The sequence below is a fragment of the Suricata suricatta genome, chromosome 9, assembly GCF_006229205.1.
Source record: "Suricata suricatta isolate VVHF042 chromosome 9, meerkat_22Aug2017_6uvM2_HiC, whole genome shotgun sequence".
NCBI classification, from domain to species: domain Eukaryota; kingdom Metazoa; phylum Chordata; class Mammalia; order Carnivora; family Herpestidae; genus Suricata; species Suricata suricatta.
This window is the reverse complement of record NC_043708.1, coordinates 97169965-97192421: the sequence shown is the minus strand read 5'-3', so window position 1 is coordinate 97192421 and position 22457 is coordinate 97169965. Positions and strand designations below refer to the sequence as shown.

The 22457-nt window shown below is 44.0% G+C and overlaps 1 protein-coding gene across 1 annotated transcript in view; it reads left to right on the top strand.

The window, feature by feature from the left end:
- MYO1E (myosin IE) overlaps nucleotides 1–22457 on the top strand; it is a 199436-nt gene that overhangs the window by 122823 nt on the left and 54156 nt on the right. Inside the window, exons 10-17 of the mRNA XM_029952955.1 lie at nucleotides 4462–4658; nucleotides 7260–7340; nucleotides 7658–7744; nucleotides 10255–10341; nucleotides 11299–11466; nucleotides 12682–12767; nucleotides 14938–15019; nucleotides 21047–21153. Coding sequence (XP_029808815.1) covers nucleotides 4462–4658; nucleotides 7260–7340; nucleotides 7658–7744; nucleotides 10255–10341; nucleotides 11299–11466; nucleotides 12682–12767; nucleotides 14938–15019; nucleotides 21047–21153 — 895 coding nt within the window. The remainder of the gene's footprint in view (nucleotides 1–4461; nucleotides 4659–7259; nucleotides 7341–7657; nucleotides 7745–10254; nucleotides 10342–11298; nucleotides 11467–12681; nucleotides 12768–14937; nucleotides 15020–21046; nucleotides 21154–22457) is intronic.

The window sequence follows — 22457 nt, the reverse complement described above, 5'->3', positions numbered from 1 at the left end:
GAGGGAAGTTCTGCTGACTTCTGATGTCTGTCCGATAAAGAGAAAGATGAATCATGTTGACCAGGGAAGGGAGCGGAGTGGAAAACAATAAATATAAGGGGTGTGCTTAAAGTCTAGAAATAGGACCTAATAACAGTAACTACATTTCTAGATGTATGTATGTTTTCCTTCACATTTAACAAATGTGCATATGTGTCCAAGAGGGTCATTAACACTTGTCCTTTTAACATTGACAGTGTGGTTGCTGTGGAAGTAGACTGAATTTCTCTTGCTTTCTTGGACAGTACACTCTTTTATCACCTCTTTATGCTGCAGAACAAAACCACTCTGACACAGCAAGCATGCGCCCGTATGCCTGAGCCAAGAAGTGGTTCATTGCACATTGATGTCCGGAGGAAGCAGCCTCCTCAGCCAACTGGGCACGGCCCAGGGTTAGCAACTAACTGCCTTGAAATATGCCCTGATTGGAGGTGGTGGAGTGACGGAGATCAGGAAAGTCTGTGCTTGAGGCCAAAGAGATCTAAGAGTCGCGCCCTCCTTCCGATCATTTATTTCCTGCTCAGTTGGTGTATCTACCTTTCTTCACAGGAGTCGTTGGCTCAGCAGAGGGCTCTCGTCTACCCCTCTGCTCGTCAGCTTGTTCCCTCCTCTCGAGGGAACTAAGGTTTCCAGTCTCTTGTCTTCCTTTCAGAGCAGCTGCACTCATCCATTCTTCCCGCTTTTGTGCATTAGTGGGAGCACTAAACATAGTGTTGTAGAGTTGCTTTTTCACTTAACGTTGTATCTTGAACATGATTCTACCCGTTAAGGAGCTTCATCCTTTTTTGGCTGCATAGTGTTCCGTTCTCTGGCTGTGTTATACTTTTGTTGAACCAATCCTCTGCCGGTGGGCACGAAGGTGGATTTAGAACTTATGTGATTACAGAACTGAATGAACACACTAAAATGTGTACCTCATGTTTGTGTATATCCCGTGGAATAAAGGTTTAGAGGGAGGTGTTAGCCCGTGTTTTTATAACAGAAGAAAGCAGACTTTCACCAGTGATTATAGCAAAACGTGGTAAGATTTAATAAAGCAAAACAGTCATCAGGGATGACAGATTTTGCTGTTAACCTGAGCTTAGCCTAATGGAGCTATGGAGTTGCCACAGTCCGACCTTTACACTGCTGAGAAGTCAAAAAAACCTCACCTTAGACACATCTGTGTCTGTCACAACCACTACAGTGAGATGACATACTTTTGGAAACAAATCTTGCTTAAAAGACGTTCACCTATGGATTTTATTTGAAGAAAAAAACTACTATGTAAAAACTATGAGAAGAATTAAGTGACAGCACCTCTCCTTTTTGCCCTGCTACTAATGGATTAGGAAGCATGGTAATCACTAAATGCGACACCTGAAACTAATCTTACACTGCATATTAACTAACCAGAACTTAAATAAGAACTTGGGAAAGAAAAAAAAAAAAAGAGCAGAGAACAACACCAAAGACAGACAACATTTACCTTGCCATTTCTTTTGTATTTTTAAAACAGGATTTTGTTGTGCTGCATCTTTTTAGTTTATCTTCGCTGTACCTTAGATGTAAACAGAAAAATCCAACTTTGTGTTACACTTTACTGCAGTAAGAGAACTCTAGTTTCCTTATTCAAAATGCGTTGCGACGTTGCTTTCTGGCAGGTTCTTTTATGTTGTACGTAACTCTGATGAACTACACTGGAGTATTATCAGCTTTTCGAAATGAATCAAAGCCTCCATCCTCCCTTCCTCCCTCCCCACAGCCTCCATGCTTCTGCACTGACACGCTTCTCCGGCCACACCTGCACACACCCTCCTGGAAATTCACAGCCTGAAGGGAGTCTGATCTGAGCCGCCCTGTGGTTTGAGCACCCGGGCAGGCCACTGCAGAAAATACGAGGCCATAAAAGCTTATACTTAAAAAACATGGCATGGATTTTTTTCAAAGCAAGTATTAGATTTCCTCTCCCTAACCTTGTGGCTCTGATTCTTGGCCAGATTCCATGCCTTGTTTTTCAAGTGCCTGTGGTCCTTCCCTCCTGTCTTCTGCAGAGGCGGTGGGAGACATAGAAGTTAGCATGTTTCTTTCTCAGTCTTAGATAAGGACCCAAGGACTTAGCCCCTAGTGCTGTATTCCTTTAGTTGTGGTCGTAGAGATAATGGCGTAAACATTTTTATCAAATATTTGAATTGTGTCCCTATTTTAGCATGGTTAGGGGCTTGGGAAAAGCCCATATTTACAAAGTATACAAATGGAGGCTAATTATTCATTGTATCAAGGTAGTCACTGGGTGGTTACCATGACCAGTGAGGGGTCATTGGTAATAACATCAACTGTACTAAGTGATACATGTATGTGCCTAAGTGTCTGGTGATGGTGATAATAACCCTGATTGTAACTTCACCTTAGTAAAGGCCTATTCTATGTCAGACATGTTAGTAAATGTCTCTTGATTCTCACACCAACCCTGCATGTGTCCGACTTATTATGGACCTCTTATGTCCTTGCTCTGTGCAAAGGTAAGCTTCAATTTAGTGGAAGACATCCAAATTCTTAAACATATGTGTTAACGTTAAAACCAAACTAAAGGAAATAGCCATTGGCAAATGAGTGCACTTGATCTTGTTCATGTACCCTTTGTGAACAGAAGCCCTTCTACTAGTCAGAGCATTTCTGTGGAGCCCTAGCAGAGATAATAAATACCTTGTGCTGGCATTACACTTCTTCAAAATGCATTCACTGACTTAATCTCATTGGAAGGTATGTACCGAAAATGTCAGCCCATTAATTCAAACACCATCTGTGAAATTCAGATTATCCTTTATTGGGAGGCTTGTGATTTTTGAGCATTATCATAAAGTCTTTGACAAAAATCCTTTTATCAGAAACTTTTGATACAATTTTAGGCAGAAGAAGACTCCTACCTAAGTTTAGAGTTTGGATTTGTGTCCATGAAAATCTTTCATTCATAGTGCAAAATATGTGAGCATTCTTTCATGACCCAGAATGGTGTTATTTATTCACTTTACAGTGTTTTGAGCAGAAATGAAGAAAATCCATTTATATCATGAGCACTCTTCTTGGCAAGTTTCATGGCCTGAAACAAGTTACTAAGCCATCTATTCAGCTCTTCTATTCGAAGACCATATCTGTGTTACTACCCGTCCTTAGGGTGGGCTGAGGGTGCCGTGACATGAATAACACCGATGCTCTCCATTTCACTCCATACACGTCTCAGAGAAATCTTACAGACCACCCCCTCCCACACAAGCCACCCAGGCCCCCTTGATTCCAGGCTAAATTTCATATGCCATTCAAGGACCTCCGTCGCCGGAATTCACCCTGACCTTGTAATCACCTACCTTAACTTTCAGCCATAGCCAGTGCTGGGCCCCTTGTCGCACCTCAGCTGTGCATTCTAAGTTGCTGCTTTCACCTCTCTGCACATCCTATTCCCCTTCCTCGTCTCCCTCTTCCTCTGCATCTGTACAAATCCTGTTCATCCTTTTTTTTTTTAAGTTTATTTTGAGAGAGACAGAGTGGGGTGGGGGTTGAGGAGGGTAAGAGAGAGGGAGAGAGAAAATCCCAAGGAGGTTCTGTGTTGTCAGCACAAAGCCTGATGTGAGGCTTGATCCCACGAACCATGAAGTCATGACCTGAGCTGAAATCAAGAGTCAGATGCTTAACCCACTGAGCCACCCAGGTGCCTCAGTCCTGTTCATCCATTAAGTCCCCATATCCCACATCTTCCTTGACTACCCCAGCAAGTTGTAACCTGTTCTAAATTCCTCCAGGACTTTATTGCCTGCCTAGAGCACCTATTTAGCTTTTAGTAGGCTTCTGAATTTGGTTCACTGTCCATGCCTCATCTAGATGGTCTTCAAAATTTCTTAATATTTTGTGTTCTGTCTTCTCTAGTAACACTGCATGTGGTAAGCACTCAATAAATATGTGATTGCTTGTTCTTATAAATTCCATGAGACCAGGTGCTTCAACATCTTTGGGAATGATGCTATGAAAACACTGTACCAGAAAGGAAGAAAACAATTTTTTGAGCCAAAGAAATGTCTCTTGGTTTAGTTCCTTCCGGGCTGCCTTGCTGCAAGCTTGGAAAGATGTCCAATTTAGGCATTTAACTGTGATCTCAGTAGGGGGGATTGGTTCACCATCCTTCTTGGATCACTGATTTGTATTATTGGAAGTCTCAGTCATCATAGGAATTGACTCATGTAATAGAACAATTGAGAAAAACAAAGTGGATGGATGGATGTGGGACTACTGATAAGCAGTCTTCAGTAGAGGGAGAGTTTGGGGGGGGGGGTGTCTTGTACGTGCACATGTGTACCCATGCACACGCACACACACAAGTGCCTGCACATGCTCATGAACTGAATTGTTAAAATTCTGAAAGACAATTATGCTTTGTTTTGTTTTCTATAGTTTTGGCTTTTCCTGCGTATCTCCTGGGGATAAACCAGGACCGGTTGAAAGAAAAGCTCACCAGCCGGCAGATGGATAGTAAGTGGGGAGGCAAGTCGGAGTCCATCCACGTGACCCTCAACGTGGAGCAGGCCTGTTACACCAGGGATGCACTTGCCAAGGCCCTGCACGCCCGGGTCTTTGATTTCTTGGTAGATGTAAGTAATCCCAAGTTAACATTGGTGGTTTTGCACGTTTAAGCTATAAAAGGGTAAAATCACTAAGGACTTCGTTTTCATGTTTTGGCTCATTCCTTACAACCATTATAATGCTTACTCCTCTGTTATCCTTCTGCCCTGGCATCACTGAATCCCACTTTTACTTCTAGAATTGTCCACAAGACACTAATAGGGTAATAGCTTCTTCTGGACAAAATACTCAGTAAAGCCAGAACTACAGAACAGAGAAAGGGGAGATCCATGGTCATGAAACACTGTTGACTTTTGAGCCTAAAGCTTTAGAATACTGTATTTGTTGTATATTGCTATGTTACACATCAATCCAAACAATGCTTAGAACAATAAGCATTTATTCTGTCACGGTTTCTGTGGGACAGGTATTTGCAAGTGACTTAGCTTGGTGGTTCTGATTCAGGGATGAGGCTGAAGCTGGGATCCTGATTGGAGCTACTAGTCTTCTATCTAGAGTTGGAAGATCTAATTCCAAGATGGCGCACTCCTAGGGCTGTTCGCAGGATGACTAAGATCCCTGCTGCATGAGCCTTCTTTGGGTTTCCCCCAGAGTGAGTGATCTAGAGAGAGAATAAGGAAGAACCCAGAAATCTTTTAGTTTGTAGCCTTGGACTGAACTATTGACACCCTGCCATACTCTATTCATTAGAAGCAAGTCACTAAGTACAGCCCACAGTTAAGGGAAGGAGAATTAGGTTCTACCTCTTGAAGGGAAAAGTATCAAAGACTTGAGATATATTTTAGAACTATCACAGATTGTTTTTCTAATGGCATAATCATACATACTTATATCTATCTATGTATCACAGATTCTGAAAATCAGTGTTTGAGAAGTAAAAAACTAGTGACCGTCTATTAAACACCATAGCCTCTAAATGGTAGAATAATAATAGCAAACTCTTCCGTAGCCCTTACTTACTATGTGCCAGATGCCATGCTAAGTATTTTAGAAAAAACAACTCACTTGATTCTTACAGCAATCATGGGACTTGGGTATTATTATCCCTATTTTGTATATAACTTCAGCACAGAGATGCTAAGGAACTTCCCCAAAGTCACACTACTCTTCAGTGATAAATCTAGGAATTATACCTAGTGATTTGACAGTGTTTTAGCTATTCTACTTTTCTTTTACACATCAAAGCTAGAAAGATCCTTAGGGAGATCCTAGTCAAAGAACAACAATATGCCCATTAGATCCAAAAAGTTTGTGTTTGAATCCAGGCACCATCTGTAGAGCTTAAAGTGTGGTTAGGTGTGGTTAGGGATGAGTAGGGCAGAGCAGAGTACGGTAATTATTCTGTGTACTTCTTGTGGAAGGTCAGGATCATACTAAACATTAGTCATGCTTTTGACTTGTCCAGACTCCTCATTTTATTGACAAGGGAATCATAAGCCTAAAAAATGGGTGGATCTGCCCAAGGCCATTTAGTAAGAGAGTGGTGCAGAATCCACATCTCTTCTCTCTCTATTCAGTGTGCCTTCCACTGCTGGACTTCCCACCTTATTTCCTTTTGGCCTGCCCTTTATGTTTTGTGTGGTAAAAGCAGATGGGTGCCCCTTGTAATTAGAGCTGACATTTACTGGGCACTGAGCATATGCCCGTCACTGGGCTAAGTGCTGTGTGTCACTATGCTCACAGAAGATGCCATTTACCATTAGCTCACAAAAGATGCCACATCATTTTCTTGGCCTAGAAAACACCTCCGGTGCTTCCATATTCATCCAGGTGTTCACCATTTCCAGGAACGTTTCTCCTGTGCTCCTCCCTGTCCTGCAGCCTTCCCCAGGTCCCTAGAACCTGCACCCACCCTCTCTTGTTAAGTCTAGCCATTAGCTTGCATGTCCCTTCTTACAGTGATCCAGAACACAGTTGTAAGTAAGCATCGTGCTACTTCCACGGAACCTAGACCCTGCATTTGGCCCATGGCGGGCTTAGGGATTCTGATGTTATCACTGTCATTGGGAAAATTGTAGCAAGAATTGATTGAAGGCCATGGAAAGCACTGAGCAAAGCCTGGCACAGATGAATGGTACATACACAGAGGCTGCTTTTTCTATCATCACTTTAATCATAATTACTGGCATTATTATCTGGCATTATTATCACCCTTTCTGTAAGCTCCTGGGAATAGAGATGCCTTTGCCTTGATATCCCTCTCATGCTGTGTTAAGGGACCATTCAATGGCTCCTGAATGGAGTCAAGAGAAATAATATCTATGGATGTTGTCTTACTGGTTCTTTATATGAAATAGGCTTTCCTTCAATCACCCAAGATGACATTTTCTTCCTATTCTCTAGACTTCCTGAGAAAAACTAACTGCCAGAAGTTAATGGCTTTCATGATTAAGCAATAGTAGCTTTTTTGGATCCTGGTGGTTTCCCAGAGTACTTGACCTTGCACCAAGACTTTTTTTTTTAAGCTGCAAGTCACCTCTCTTCTTGTCATCCTGTTTCCAGCTGGCAGTCTTATTTGCTGTACAGTCTTGCGTCCCTTTCCCCCATGCACGTCCCTTTCTGATAAGAAAGAAAAGGAGTTAACTGCCATGCTGGTTACTTTCTCGTAGTCCATCAACAAAGCAATGGAGAAGGACCATGAAGAATACAACATCGGTGTCCTGGACATCTATGGCTTTGAAATATTCCAGGTAAGACCATCTTGGATAACTGGGGCCCTGGGAGGGGGATGCATTTCATCTGGCTTGAAAGAAAGAATTCTAGGTAATGGGCGGGCGAGGGGGGGCAAACCCCACTACAGTTCATTTATCCCTCTGTAAGTTCTTCATGTCCCTTTACTGAATTAGCTTCTACATACAAACTATGTTGCTGTCTGCTGACGCCTCCAGCATTTCTGTGAAGACTGTTCACATTGAAACATTTCGCTAAATCACTTAAGAAATGGCTTAAGAAATGATGTAGTGATTTTGCAGTAACAATTACATGCAAGTAAACTTTTTTTTTCCAGAAAAATGGCTTTGAGCAGTTCTGTATCAATTTTGTTAATGAAAAATTACAGCAGATTTTTATTGAACTGACATTAAAGGCAGAACAGGTAAGCAGCGGCTCTTCTTTTGTCTTATTTCTAACTTGTTTTGTTTTAAAGGTTTAAATACCTCTCTTTTCATACCAGATTCAACTTTTAGCCCTGTATTAGGAAATGTACTTAATAGAGTCAGACAGAAGAACCGTATGCCACTGTGACATTTTAGTCTGTGAAATGTAAACACCATCTGCCACAGTTTCTTTCTCCTTTAAGCAGATGATGTTGTGAAGTTGGACTTATTACTGGCTGCTTTTACTACTCTGACTCATTGACCGAGTGGAAAATGGATACCCTGTTCCAACCCCAATTGTCTATGGCATGGACTGTGTTCCAAAGGAAAAACTTGGTTTTCTCAGATTTGCTTGACTCCCAGTCTTCCTTCCAGACAGACCAAGCTGGTATTTTTCGTTCTGACATGAAATAACACGTCTTACTTATAGTTTCTCCTCAAAGGTCCACGCAGGTTCCCTTTTATTCTGGATACCACGTTCTGGATTCCTAGGGTAGCTGAAACCAAGTACCACCAACTGAGTGGCTCAAAACAACAGACATCTTTCCTCTCATGGTTCAGAAGGCTTGCGTCTGAAACCAAAGCGTCACTAGGACCACACTCCTTCCTTGCCTCTTCTAGCCTCTGTGGCTCCTGGTGGTCTCGGTTCTCTGTCAGTAACTCCAGTCTCTGCCTCTCCCATCATGTGCTCTTTTCCTCCCTGTGTCACTCTGTGCCCAAATCTCCCTCTCCTTTCTCTTGTAAAGACGCCAGTCGCTGGAGTCAGATCCTTAGCTAATTGTATCCCGAAGATCCTATTTCCAAACTTCACATTTTGAAGTTTTAGGTGGACATGAATTCTCAGCAGACACATGCAACCCACTGCACATACGAATGGCTCTTTGGGGGACATTAAGTCATGGAAGTGACCGGTGGTTTCCATATAAACGTCTGCCCTGGTGTTCTAGCCTTCCGCCACATCAGAGCGGCTATGGCAGAACAGCCAGGGGAAGGCGTGGTAGGGCTGAGACCGGATGAAGTAGGCAGAGGCTACATCATATAGGAATGTTGTAGGGCGTGGCAGACACTTCAGATTTTATATAAGTCTGATGAGAAACCCTGAGGGAGTTTTGAATAGAGAGTGACCTGGTCTGCCTTGTGTTTCTGAAAAGATTACTTAGGCTCTAGAGTGAGCTGAGGGGAAGGCAAACAGGAGTCAAAGTTTAGGGGTGCTTGGGTGGGTGAGTCAATTAAGTGTCCAATTTTGGCCCAGTTCATTATCTCGCGGTTTATGAGTTCGAGCCCCGCATCAGTGCTGACACCTCAGGGCCTGGAGCCTGCTTTAGATTCTATGTCTCCTTCTCTGTGCCTCTGCTGCTCCCTCTGTCTGTCTCTCAAAAATAAACATTAGGGGGGAAAAGAATGAAAGTTTAAAAACCACTTAAGAGACTGGGCAAGAAGTGGTAGAGGTATAGGCAATGACGGTAGCAGTAGAGGTGGTAACGCATGAGAGGTGGTCCAATATGACATGTACTTTGGAAAGTGAGTCAACGTGACGTGCTCAAAATAATTAGCAGTGAGCTCAGAAGGAAAGCAGAATTAAAGATGATTTCTACTTTTGTGGCTTGAATAATAGGGCCAATGGTGAGGCTGTATACTGAAGAGTAAGATTATGAGAGCAGCTGGTGGGCAGTGGTGGGGAGATGCAGACTCTGAACTCCGCTGCACAGGTTACATGTATAAGGCCTGTGACTCGTCTGGACAGAGACTCTCATATATGAACTGTCATGACCCTGGAACTCAGTGAGGAGGTCTAGATCAGAAAAATAAATTAGGGCTCATTAGCCTCCAGGTGCTATATAAAACCAGGGAGTTGATGAGAAAATCCTCTGGAAAAGCAGGACTGAGAATAGAGGAAGATTAAAAGATGGAGCCCAGGGACTCTACAGCATATGAGGATCTGGAAGGATCTGGAAGGAAGCTAACAAAGCAACATGGGTGAGGAAGGAGGGAAACCAGGAGGGTGGTGGTGCTCCTCAAGTTAATTGAGCAACTGACCTTGGGTGAGGGACCCTCCGCTTGAGTGCCTAGCGGCTAATCTGTACTGCTGTTCATAGGTTAAATTCAAGAGATTATTTTGTAACTGACCCTATGGGTTAAGCCATATTAAATTGCTATTGTTTGTATATCAAAAAATGATTGCAGGATAAAAATTTCATATGGTTCAAACTAAATATAAAAATTACTAAGCATAGGGCCCCTGCCTGGCTCAGTCAGTAGAGCACGTGACTCTTGATCTCAGGGTCATGAGTTTGAGCCCCATGTTGGGCATACTTAAAAAAAAAAATGACCAAGCAATGAAATGTTCCTTTTTCTATCCCTCTTAGAAAAATAAAGAAAATTCCCATTGTATGTGGAAGGGCATTCATTTCTCTCGTGGTCAACCTATGTGCCTTTGCTAGTCATCTGGGTGGAGCTCCAACTCTTCTTCACTGGGTAATAATGTGAATTCTCGCTTTCTGTCCCTCAGGAAGAATATGTTCAGGAGGGAATAAGATGGACACCCATTGAATACTTTAATAACAAAATCGTGTGTGACCTCATAGAGAACAAAGTTGTAAGTATCAGTCTGGTGTGTCCCTTCTCTGCACACAGGTTTACGTCAAGTGGGTTTTTGTTCTTTGTGTCATTGTTTTAGGAGAGGGGAAGCAACAGCTCTGATTTGCAGAGAATTTTTACCATTGCATCAATTTATTATGAATAGACTTGTGTGTAGTAATATGAACATGTGTATATGAATAAAATGTCAGTTTACAAATGGAAGTTGTCCCTGACTTCTGAGAGAAGACATTGATGACCAACGTGGATGGCACAGCACATGAAGAGACATAAAATTGGCCCTGCCGTCTATCTAGCTTCCCCAAAAGAAACCAGCAGAGATATAGGCAGAGATCTCCACAGTACTGTTTGTTTTGTTTTGTTCTTATAAAAGTCCAAAACAGGAAACCATAAAAACACCCAAAGACAATTCAGGCGTTAAATAAACTATAGCATATCAGAACAGCAAAATAGAGCCATTACAATAGTAGGTATGGAGACTGTAAAACATGAGGACTCTTTATAAAACAGCGCTACGCGGCACAAGAGTAACGCATGATAGAACACGTACATCCGTGACTATGTAAACCGTGCCTCTGTGGGTGGCAGGCTGAAAGCGAATGTGAAGAAATGAATTAGGGTCAAAGGAAAATGTTTTCATTTTTCTTTTGGGTTTTGAAAATCAACTTAGTGCAAATAGGAGTCAGCAGACAGCGATCTGTATATGGTTCAGAACAGAACTGTGGGAAGTCAAGCAATTTTTTTTTTAATGAACTTTCCTCCCCTGTTCGATCTAAGTGGCGACTCCCATTTGGGATTATTCATGGCATTTTTGCTCAAAGGGAAAGACTGATTTTCAAGATGGTATCTTGAGTCTAGGGAACTCTTTCCTTGCTTAAGGAAAGACCTGATAAGCCCCTGAACCGGGGCTTTAAACAGTCACCGAACTGGGGCTTTGCCTTCTTGTTCCCTTCAGAACCCTCCTGGCATCATGAGCATCCTGGACGACGTGTGTGCGACGATGCACGCAGTGGGGGAGGGGGCAGACCAGACGCTGCTGCAGAAGCTTCAGATGCAGATTGGGAATCACGAGCACTTCAACAGCTGGAATCAAGGCTTCATTATTCACCATTATGCTGGGAAGGTATGTCCAGAGAGCAGGGGTCCCGTGGGAGAGAAGTTACCCTTCTCCCTGAATGCTGTGAGCCCTTGGGTCTGTGATCTGTTTTCTCATGAGACAACTGATAACAGCGTCCACAGAGTTTCACGTCTTCACTGTATTTTATTCACTCAGCACTCATTCATTCATTCACTCAACAGCATGAAATATTTACAAAGGCAATACAAAGGATATACACACTACTGCATGTTTAAAAAAATTTTTTAAACATTCACTTTTGAGAGACAGAGAAAGAATGTGAGCAGGAGAGGAGTAGAGAGAGAGAGGGAGACACAGAATCCGAAGCTGGCTCCGAGCTGTCAGCACAGAGCCCGAGGCAGGGCTCGAACCCACGAACCGCGAGATCATGACCTGTGCCGAAGTCGGACACTTAACCAACTGAGCCACCCGGACGCCCCAACTACTGCATGTTTTTAAATCGTGAATCGCCCTGCTGAAGGAATGGATTTTTGTCTTGCCTCTTGCCGCAGTTACAGGCCTGTACCCCTATCTGCCCCTGCCTGCTAGGAGTGTAAATAAGGCTTGCTTTTCATGTTTGTACTCATAAGATGCATGATTTTCAGGTGCCTGCCGGTTACCAGGCTTTGTCTAGGTGCCACTGATAACAGAAAAGTCAGCTGAGGGCGTGATATTTAGAGTCTTCTAGTCCTATGGGAAATCCACTGGTCTCACCTTTCACCCGTCTAATCTCTTATTCACCAGGGACCCTGAGCATGAGTTTTTGGCTGAGTTGATCTAACTGTGATGCCATTTGTAGAAAAAACTTGCACGCAGATGACATGCTCCATTGCGATGGATTAATGAGCAAAAGGAGTTTTATTTTGTTCTATTGTAGTGAAAATTTAGGGAAAGAATTCAGTTGTTTACTTAGATACTCCCATGGCTTCACTGAAGCAGGGGTGTGTGATCGTGGTAGCTGACGTCCTGGTCAGAGAGCACCCGAGCCATGGAGGCAGCCGGATCCCATTCATCAGCCTCCACAGACCATCAGCACCTAAGTCAGCTAACAAGTTAAATAAAACTTGCACAGCCTTAATGTGACAGTTCATGATGAAATCCCAATTGTACATCTGGAAATATTCACATTCTGGTAAGAATAGCCATGCCAACTGGGATTTTTGTTGTTGGTCAGTGAAATACTTACAGGATAAAATTAGATTTCTTTCTGTTCTTGGCCAGGTATCCTATGACATGGATGGCTTTTGTGAAAGGAACCGTGATGTGCTTTTTATGGATCTGATCGAGCTTATGCAGAGCAGTGAGCTGTAAGTGTGTTTTACCTTATCAGACATGGGATGTAGGTTTGATTAAATTTTCAATATTAAAAAAAAAAAACTTGTGGCAGTTAGGGGTCAGCTTTTTGTTCCTTTGAGCGCTTGGGTCTGGGTATTCATTGGACCACTTGGTTTTTCAAAATAGCTTTTCTTCTCCAATCCCATGTGTCCCAAACACCTCTGTCTCTCAATTTCACTTGCTATGTGCATGCCCTTCAGGGCCCCTAGCTTCGTCATTTTCAGCAACATTATCAGGGAGAGGTGCCTATCCTGGGGTTGGGTTGGGGCAGCCATTACTGTATCTAAAATTGGAACATTCTGGTTCTCTGATACTTTGCCCTTAGAATAGTATCCCAAGAATTTTGCATGGTCAGTCCATTTTTTTAATGGCTAATGGCTTTGCAGGATGTGAGATAACGTGTCCATGAAGCACTTGGGAAATGGCTCAAGAAATTAGGGAGGGACAGCTCAAGAGGGGTTGCCCCAGAGATTTCACTCCTGAGACCCCGTCTAAGCTGTAGGGGTAGGAGCAATAGGGGCGTCTGTTTCCCTTACAACCTTCGCTCGGGAGCTCCCAGGACCAGCCCTGCTGTGTCCTTCCCTCCCCTCTTCCCTGCAAAGGTTCCCAAGACCTTAGGTAATGGATATAAAGGGTAATTTACATGGCCAGGCCCGTGTAAGCCAGGCAAGTACAATATTGCACAGTCTTCCAGATTTTACAATTTTGAGAGCTGCCCTTTTAGTTCCTGTTACTTGAGCTGTTCTAAAAGCAAGGTTTACTTCCTTAGTCCACAGCCCCGAGTCTGATCATTTTCTAAGAAAACCAAGCATACTTTTCAGGCTTTGGCCAGAAGTTGTTCTGCTCCAGTTAGTTCTCCACTCCTTCCCCCCGCACCCCTCCCCCAGCCCTCTTCTCTCCATGATCTCCCCATGCTGCACTTCCTGTGCTCACGCCCCCAACTTTGGAGATTCTGAATCTGTTTTCATTTGAAAACCCATAAAATCGATTTGCTTTTCTTAAAAAGTCAGGTAAACCACAAGTCCTGCCTTGTGGGTTTTATGACAGTCAGGTGCAGACATGCTTTCAAGGTTTTTGTTTTAATTATTAAAATTTCTGCCAAGTTTGAGAGCTATTGACGCTTCTACGTAAAATTCCTGTCCAATAGACACGGTCTATTTTTTATTAAACACACTGGCTTCAACAATCTATAATCATGTCTAGTCAAGTTAAAAGTAGATTGTGGGGAGACTTCCTAGAAAATTCGAGATGGTCCAAAAGCCATTTAGGAGGAATTGAACTTGGTGTCAGATTGCTGGTTTACATGGATGACTTTATTCGGTCCATCAGCACATAATAATTGAGCACCTGCTGTGTACCAGGCTGTGTTCCAGACACCATGGGCACTGAGGTGACTAGGACATTGTCCCTGCCCTGTGTCCTGGTGAGGCAGGCATTTGAACAAATGCAGCTCAATTAGGCCAACTAATGAAAATATATTCAACAGGTAAAGGATTGATGAGTCCTACCGCTCCACTTAAAATTACTTGTACTTAGCAGCAGTTTGCCAAGGCTTTTTTCAGGGGCGGGGGTGGGGGGAGATGCAGTATGCTAATAGCATCAAGTAGGCAAAGGTCACTGATGCTACAAAAAGTCCTACAGTGTGTAGGGCAGCCTACCCCTCCCCACCCCAGCAAAGAATTATCAGCCCTGAATCCTGATATCAGCAGGGCCAAGACTGAGAAACCCTGCCTTAGCGCAAAGTGGAATCTGCACCAGACCCCGACGATTCATACACTTCCCTGAGCTCCAGTCTGTCTCACTTGACTTGGTCATCCGGTACCAGTCACCTTTGTGTGTCCTCTTACCAGTGTGTAGCTTCGTTCTAGTGAGCAGGCAAATTCAAAAGGCAGGGTCCTTAAATTTAGTTTTCAGGCTTAGACACCAAGGAGCTTCTATCTTAGAATTCTTCCTCTGTTTCTTTTGTCCACTGCTTATTTCCCCAGGTCACACCTTGATGGCCCATGCTTTGAGTCAGGTGGCCTTTCTGGAGCCAAGGTGATGTGCTTCTGGACAGCCCTCCTTTCCATTCTCTATGGCAGCAGGCTTTCATCCCCCACGGTACCCACTGATTGCTAACCCCTTCTCTTTCTCCTTTTCCAGACCTTTTATAAAGTCTTTATTTCCGGAAAATCTGCAAGCTGACAAGAAAGGGCGCCCAACTACTGCCGGAAGCAAAATAAAGGTTTGTTCTATTTGGGGAAGTTTATAGATTCCTATAAGAGGCAGGGTTTTCTTGGAGTCAGAAACTGCACCCTTGGGCCAGGATGAGGTCAGTGAGATGTAAGAGAATGGTTACAGAAGATGCCCAGAAGTAATGTCGCTGCTTGAGAAAAAGTGACAGGATGCACACTGAATGTGACTTGGCTGCACTGAAACCCCAGACGGATACGAAGTACCATCTCAGCAGATGCCAACCAGCTACTTTCTAAGAGGACATGGCTTTAAACAGAATCTGGAAGAATACACATTAAACTATCAGAGAAGATTTTATGATTGAGAGCCACATTCTGGATTTAAAAAAAAAAATTTTTTTAATGTTTATTCCTGAGAGAGACAGAACATAAGCTGGGGAGGGGCAGAGAGAGAGAGGGAGACACCGAATCCAAAGTGCAGGCTCCAGACTCTGAACTGTCAGCACAGAGCTCAACGTGGGGCTCGAACTCACAGACCATGAGAGTATGACCTGAGCTAAAGTCGGATCCTTAACTAACAGGCGCCCCCACATTCTGGATTTCAATGACCTTTTTCCAGGCTACACCCCAATACTTGCTGATGACAGAAATTCTGGGACTTATGGGGGCAATTTTTGCACCCTCCTCACTGGATCTTGCAGGCCCCTCCTTTCTGTAAATTACAGGTACTTTTGGCCCTATGATGTCTTAACATCAGGAGTTCTTATGGTGTTTTGGGGGAGCCCCTGCGGAAAGTGCACTGTGTCACCTGAGCCATTGTGTGATGAAATTCATTGTCCCTAATACACTCTGTATTTAATGGTTGTGTCAAATATACTTAATCATGTACTTCTTTGAGAAAATCACTAAACTATTTTTTAAAACTATCAATTAAATACCATCGCAGTTTTATAATCAATAGGATCATCAAATGATTAACAGTAGGGCTTTGCGGGGGGGGGGGGTTGTCTATTGCCTGTGTTGAAATTCCAGCTCTAGCTTTTACTACTTGTGATTGCCAGCAAATTACCTAAGCTCCAGTGCATCATTTACTTTATCTGTAAGATGGGGATCTTTGTACCTATCTCAAGGGGGATTGTGGTATTAAATTCAGCAATCCGTCTAAGACATTTAGCACACTGCCTGAGGCATCGTAAACACAAACCGTATCTGATCTCCTGTTACACTGCTCCTTCGGCGCCCTCCTTACGCACCACACCATGCTTACTCATCTCTGCTTCATTCCTAGTGGACGCTCAGGTGTGCCTGTCCATGCCCCCTCCTTGGCTCTATGTATCCGAATCCTGCTCAACCTTCTCACGGTGCCCTCGACGACCCCCGTCTGATGGACACTATGGTTGTTTTCTGTTCTGGTAGCTGGCTTTCTCCTCTGAGTGTTTCTTATATGGAAGCTTGCCTCCCAGGCCCTGAGGATGAGAGTACTGGCTGAAATAAAGGAAATGATCTTTAAAACCTCACAGCTATGAGAAGATCCTAGTCAAGAGAAGACTTCTGGTTTACAGAAGGAAGTCAGAGGCAAGCTGGGTTTTGAACTAGAGGGTAGAGTCCTCTTGGACTAGGGACAGTCGTGTTCAGAGTACGAGAGAGAGACATTTAGTAACCCTGGGACAACCTCTGTGTTGAGTTCCCTGGGGCAGAGAGTTACAGGCAGAGAGCAGATGCCATTCTCATGAGGCCCCCGAGAGAAATGTCTGTGTGAAGCTTCTGACTCATGCCTTCACTTCAAGGTCCTGGATTAGGATTAGCTCTGGGCTGGAAAAGCTAGTCACAAGACTGTCACATTCAGATCCAAGGGGTCCAGATCATCAAGGTTACAATGACTCACTTTCAAGTGGTCTGGATTCTCAGTTGAGTTTATTCCCTAAAAAACAGAGGGTGGAGGTAGGGGCATTTTTCTCCTCTTTGGAAGACTTGGCTTCATATTCTTGTCTAGTTGAATGCTCAAAATTGCCACCGTCTGGGTATACTCAAAATATTCAGGACTGCAAGGACTATAAAGATTGCTCTTGTCTGGGAGGTCAACCTTAAGTCAGCCAGCTTATGTAAGATTATAATACTGTCCATATGCTTACCCCCAGTGGTACCCTCCTTTGTGGACTATGTGGTCCATGTCTCTGTCTGATGTTTCACCTCCACATAGGAATGAAATTCTCTCTGTTTTATAATACCCTCTAAAACACCTCTTAGAGCACATAGCTATGGCCAGTCTCTTATACCTTCCATATCCACAGCACTTTGTAGATATTAAGTATCATCTAAGTAATATCCCTAAAGTACACACATTTAAAGAGATCTAGGGGCACCTGGGTGACTCATTGGTTAAACAGTCAACTTCAGCTCAGGTCATAATCTCTCAGTCTGTGAGTTTGAGCCCCATGTTGGGCTCTGTGCTGACAGCTCAGGGCCCAGAGCCTGCTTCTGATTCTGCGTCTCCCTCTCTCTCTGCCCTTCCCTGCTAGCTCTCTGTCTCTCTCTCTCTCTCAAAAATAATACACATAAAAAAAAAGGATTTGAAAAAAGAGTCTCAAGTCCCATGGAAGCAAAATCAAATTTATGTTCAAGGTAGTTTTTCTGTTGGTTATTTTATTGTTTTCTAATACTTTAAACTTTCAAACTGGTCTATAGAGTCTAACCAATGAATATTCATTTGGCGAGAACTCCTGTTTTCTTGTTTATAAGTAGTAGTATTCTATTTTTAATAGTGCTTTTTTATTTTGAGGCTTTGCTAAATTCTGCACTATTGTGGCTAGAAGGGACCAGTTTTGAAATTAGAGCCAAAGATTGATGCTGTTGGGAAATGGCGCCGAGTTCAACTCTGGCAAAGTGGACAGGATTGCGGTTTCATCTGAGTGACAGCAGAGACTCTGAGGAGTGGATACAGCAGGAGATGAAAGCGCCGTATGGGCGCTGGCCTGCTTGACTTCTAACATCTTCTCCAATCTTTAGGTTAAGATGTTGGAGGTCTTCTAGTTCAATCCACTTCGTTTACAGATGGAGAAACTGAGGCCCCGAGAAATGTAGTCATTTGGCATAAAGCTTGCAAATAGTAGAGGCTAGACCCCATCTTGGGCTTCCTAGTAATCTATGTTGAAGGTACAAGGAGGAGACTTCACCCTGAGCCTTTTCTTGCTGTCCCGTCTGTCTGTTTTGGCTTATGCTTCTATTGGGCAAGTAAGTGCCTTTGGTCACCTTCTGCCCTAACTCATGGATGTTCTTGTCTAGAGTGAGGATAATTCCGGTGGCTGCTTCCCGACCAGCTTGGGAGACGTCTAAAATTGACCCCATAGCTAAATTCAGGATAATTTTGGTGGGTAAGGTGTATTCCTATTTGCCAAAATGAATTATCTCACAACCTAAAGCCTTTGCCTACTCCTAGCTTACTCTGTTCATTGCTTCTATATCACACCAAACCACCTCCTCTTGCTTAGGAAGGCACGAGAACAATGTGGTTAAGGAACAGATGTGGTAGCTCACACACTTGGGTTTCAAGCCTCAAGTCTGTTGTCAGTAATTTGTGACATCTTGAGCATCTTTATGGCCTGGTTTTTCTCGTCTAAAAAATGGGAATAATGGGTTGAAGGGGAAGGGGGGAAAAGAGGTGGTGGTGATAGAGGAGGGCACTTGTGGGGAAGAGCACTGGGTGTTGTATGGAAACCAATTTGACAATAAACTATTTTTTAAAAAGGGAATAATAATAATAGTAGTAGCTAGGGGCGCCTGGGGGGCTCAGTTAAGTGTCTGACTTCAACTCAGGTCATGATCCCAACGGTTCGTGAGTTCGAGCCCTGAGTCGGGCTCTATGCTGACAGCTCAGAGCTTGGAACCTGCTTTGGATTGTGTGTCTCCCTCTTTCTCTGCCCCTCCCCCACATGACTCTGTCTTTCTCTCTCTCAAAAACAAATAAAACATTTTTAAAAATTAAAAAAATAATAGTAGCTATGTCTTAGAATCGTGAGGCAGAAATGAGAAGATCTGTGTGTCTAGCTCCTGGTGCATCTTCAGTAAATGTTACCCCACGACTACTTTGAGCCAGAGAGACCTATGCCAAGGGGCAGGTAATGTAAATCATGCTTGCTGTGAAATGCTTAGGACTAAAGATATGCCAAGTTATTCTTGGAAATTAAAAAGTTTTAATAAAATCTAAAATTAAAATAGAAAAAATTTAAAATTACAAGTTTGGGGCCTTAAGAAAAAGCTTTGTTACAAGCAGGCCCTGCCCCACCTCGGTGTTGCAGAGATCATCAGATTTGTGCGGAAGTACGGTCTCGATCGAAAGGAGAGATACGCATCCATTTACTTTTTCACTGTAGGGCTTTGCTTTGGCCACACAACCTCTGCAGCTTCATCCTTACTTCTAAGCATTGCAAAAAAAAATGCTATATTCTGCACATCTATACAGAGCACATAATTCACCAGTGAACATCTTGCTTTGAATGTACTCAAGCCTCTTTCTCAAGGGTTTCAGATTTCCCAAACCCATGAAAACAGAAAAGCCCTAATTGAGAGAGGGTTGCCTACTGGAGGCAGATCTCTTCTGCTGACTTTGTAATGGTTTTCTGGCTGTAGAGGTCCCTTCTCTCTATTTTCCTTTGGAGGTTTTCTCTCTTCACACTGATTTGCTTGGAAGGAGGGTTTGCGTGTGCCCCGTCCTGGGCCCCACAAGTGCACAGCCGTGTGGTGGTGGGAATGCTGATGGGGCCCTCCTCCTGTTTCTTCCAAGTCTGAGATCCTCATGACGTTAAATACATCATAAGCAATTCCAGCTTTATTTGTGTGGCTTTCTCTGCTTGAGCCCGGTTTCCTTTTGCGCAGGTAGTGAGAGATGATTTCGTGTTGGATCTTTTGTGAAGGAGTAGGTTACTTGGTGCACCGATACGGCTCAGATGCCCCAGGTTTATAAAAGGACATGCTGAGGAAGCTGGTGAATGAAGTGGCATATGGAAAGATTTATAGGGGGCACCTGGGTGACTCAGTCTGTTAAGCGACCGACTCTTGGTTTCTGCTCAGGTCATGATCTCATGGTTCGTGGGTTCTAGTCCCGAGTCAGGCTCCATGTTCACAGCACAGAGCCTGCTTGGAATTCTCTCTCCCTCTCTCCCTGTCTCCTCCCCTCACGCTTGCTCTTGCTCTCTCTCTCTCTCTCAAAATAAATAATTTTTTTAAAAAAAGAAAAGCTTTATAAATTCCGAGCTTCTTATACATTTCTCACTCTATATTCATTTCCAACATTTTAATAAGGTGATCATGCATTGGTTGAATTGCCTCAAAAGAGAGTACGGGGGCCTCTAATGCCATAATCGTGCAAATAATTTCTCTTCCCTTCTCCACTTGTGCACCAAAAAAAAGCTTATGGGAACACTGTTTGCAAGGCCCTCGATCAATATAAAACTAACCTACTTTGTTAATAACTGGCATGCTTCCTTGCTTCTCATGAAAAGAATTGCATACGAAGGTATACTATTGGGAAATGGCACCGAGCTCAGCTCTGGCAAAGTGGACAGGATTGCGGCTTCATCTAAGTAACAGCAGAGACTCTGAGGAGTGGATACAGCAGGAGATGAAAGCGCCGTGTGGGCGCTGGCCTGCTTGACTTCTAACATCTTCTCCAATCTTTAGGTTAAGATGTTGGAGGTCTTCTAGTTCAATCCACTTCGTTTACAGATGGAGAAACTGAGGCCCCGAGAAATGTAGTGATTTGGTGTAAAGCTTGCAAATAGTAGAGGCAAGACCCTACCTTGGGGTCTTTTTGTTTTGTATTGTTTTATTAACTATACTGAGAAGACCTGATTGTTTTCAAAAATCTAACTTCAACCCCGTTTGCCGGTGTGAAAGTCATCATAAAAGTCAGTAGAGCCTTAAGAAAGCATAGTCGAGCAGAGGCAAGCTTACTGAGCAAGTCATGAAGATTAATTTCTGGCTGTAAATGTCTGCACTAGAGTTTCACAGATGTCCTTTGAAAGTCAGTCTGCTTGAGAGAAAGTTCCGTGCTTCCATCTGATGTGATTCTTCCTTTCTAGAAACAAGCCAATGACCTCGTGAGCACCCTGATGAAGTGCACACCTCACTACATCCGCTGCATAAAACCAAACGAAACCAAGAAGCCCAGAGACTGGGAGGAGAGCAGGTAGGTCAGGACGCAGGCGGGGAAGTTGAGGCCGACGGACGTGGGCCCTGGTACATGTTCCCTCTCCTCCAAAGGGCCACCCTACGCCAAGGGCAGAAGCAGTTCTCAGATGCGTCTCGTGTCTTTTGTGTCTTTAACTGTTTCATGACGAATGAAACCTTCTTTTCCCTCCTTCCTGTCTTCCAAAATGTAAGCTGTACCATTCAGTCCAGAATTAGCAATTTATGGTGTTGATCTTGGCTACTCTGGAGACCAATGGAAAAGAAAAACAACCAAAAACCCTTCCAACCACAGAGTCAGGATGGTTTTAAAGTTAGTGTGAGGCCCTGTGTGGACATTTCATAGTACACTCAGCTCCTCAGTGCTACCCACAGGATGTGGCTTGGAATGCTCACTCAGGGCTACAGAGGAAGGCCTGAAGAGCTGGTGGAAAGCAGTCTGTCATTTTCAGGGGTCCTAGGGGGGTGCTCTAGGATTGGCACCTGCCCTTGAGGACTGTTCATGAGCAGAGTGACTCCGTCGGGGGAGGGAAAAGCCACAGTGAGCCCTCCCTACTCTGATCCTGAGGAATCCTGGGTCTCATCCCCCCCGCAGCTGACGTTTAGGGATGCGGCCTGTGCAGGATGGAATGGGCGTGTTGAGGAAAATGTTACGATGACTAGAAAATACAGTTTAATCCAGCTAGAGGATTCAGGTGCACGTTCCTAAGAGTCACCATCCATGGGCACATGGGAAGCAGGGCCCCAGGCAAGGCATGTAATGACTGGACCAGAGGGAGGAGCCCACAGCTGTCACCAGGCGGTCCGGTGCCTAGACAGGAGCATACAGAATTGCTCTCTTTTTTCTTTTCTCTCTTGGAGAAAATTAGGTGTCAAGTGACTTATCAAGGTGAAAGTCCACAATGGCAAGACCGGGAGGGAAAGTCATGGCCGCCAGTCACCTCCCCTGAGAGCCCTGTGCAGGTGCAGTCCCCTCCTGCCAACAGGGCCCTTTCTGAGCATGCAGGTAGCTAAGACTTGATCTGTTACGAGAGGGGAAAAATGAGTGGTGAGGAAAATGCCCCGGCTCCAGCACTCACTGTCTCCTGGTCCTCATTTGTATTTTCCCACTGCTTGTGTGGCAGAGGTCTGTTTTCTCACCTTTTGATGCTGCGGGCCGTAGCAGGCTGCCATCTGTCAGTTTACAATATGCTGAGTCGTCTCGTCAGGAGATGCATGTTCCTGGGGCACCTGCGTGACTCGGTGGGTTGAGTGTCCAACTCTTGATTTCAGCTCAGGTCACAGTCCCCGAGTTGTGGGATTGAG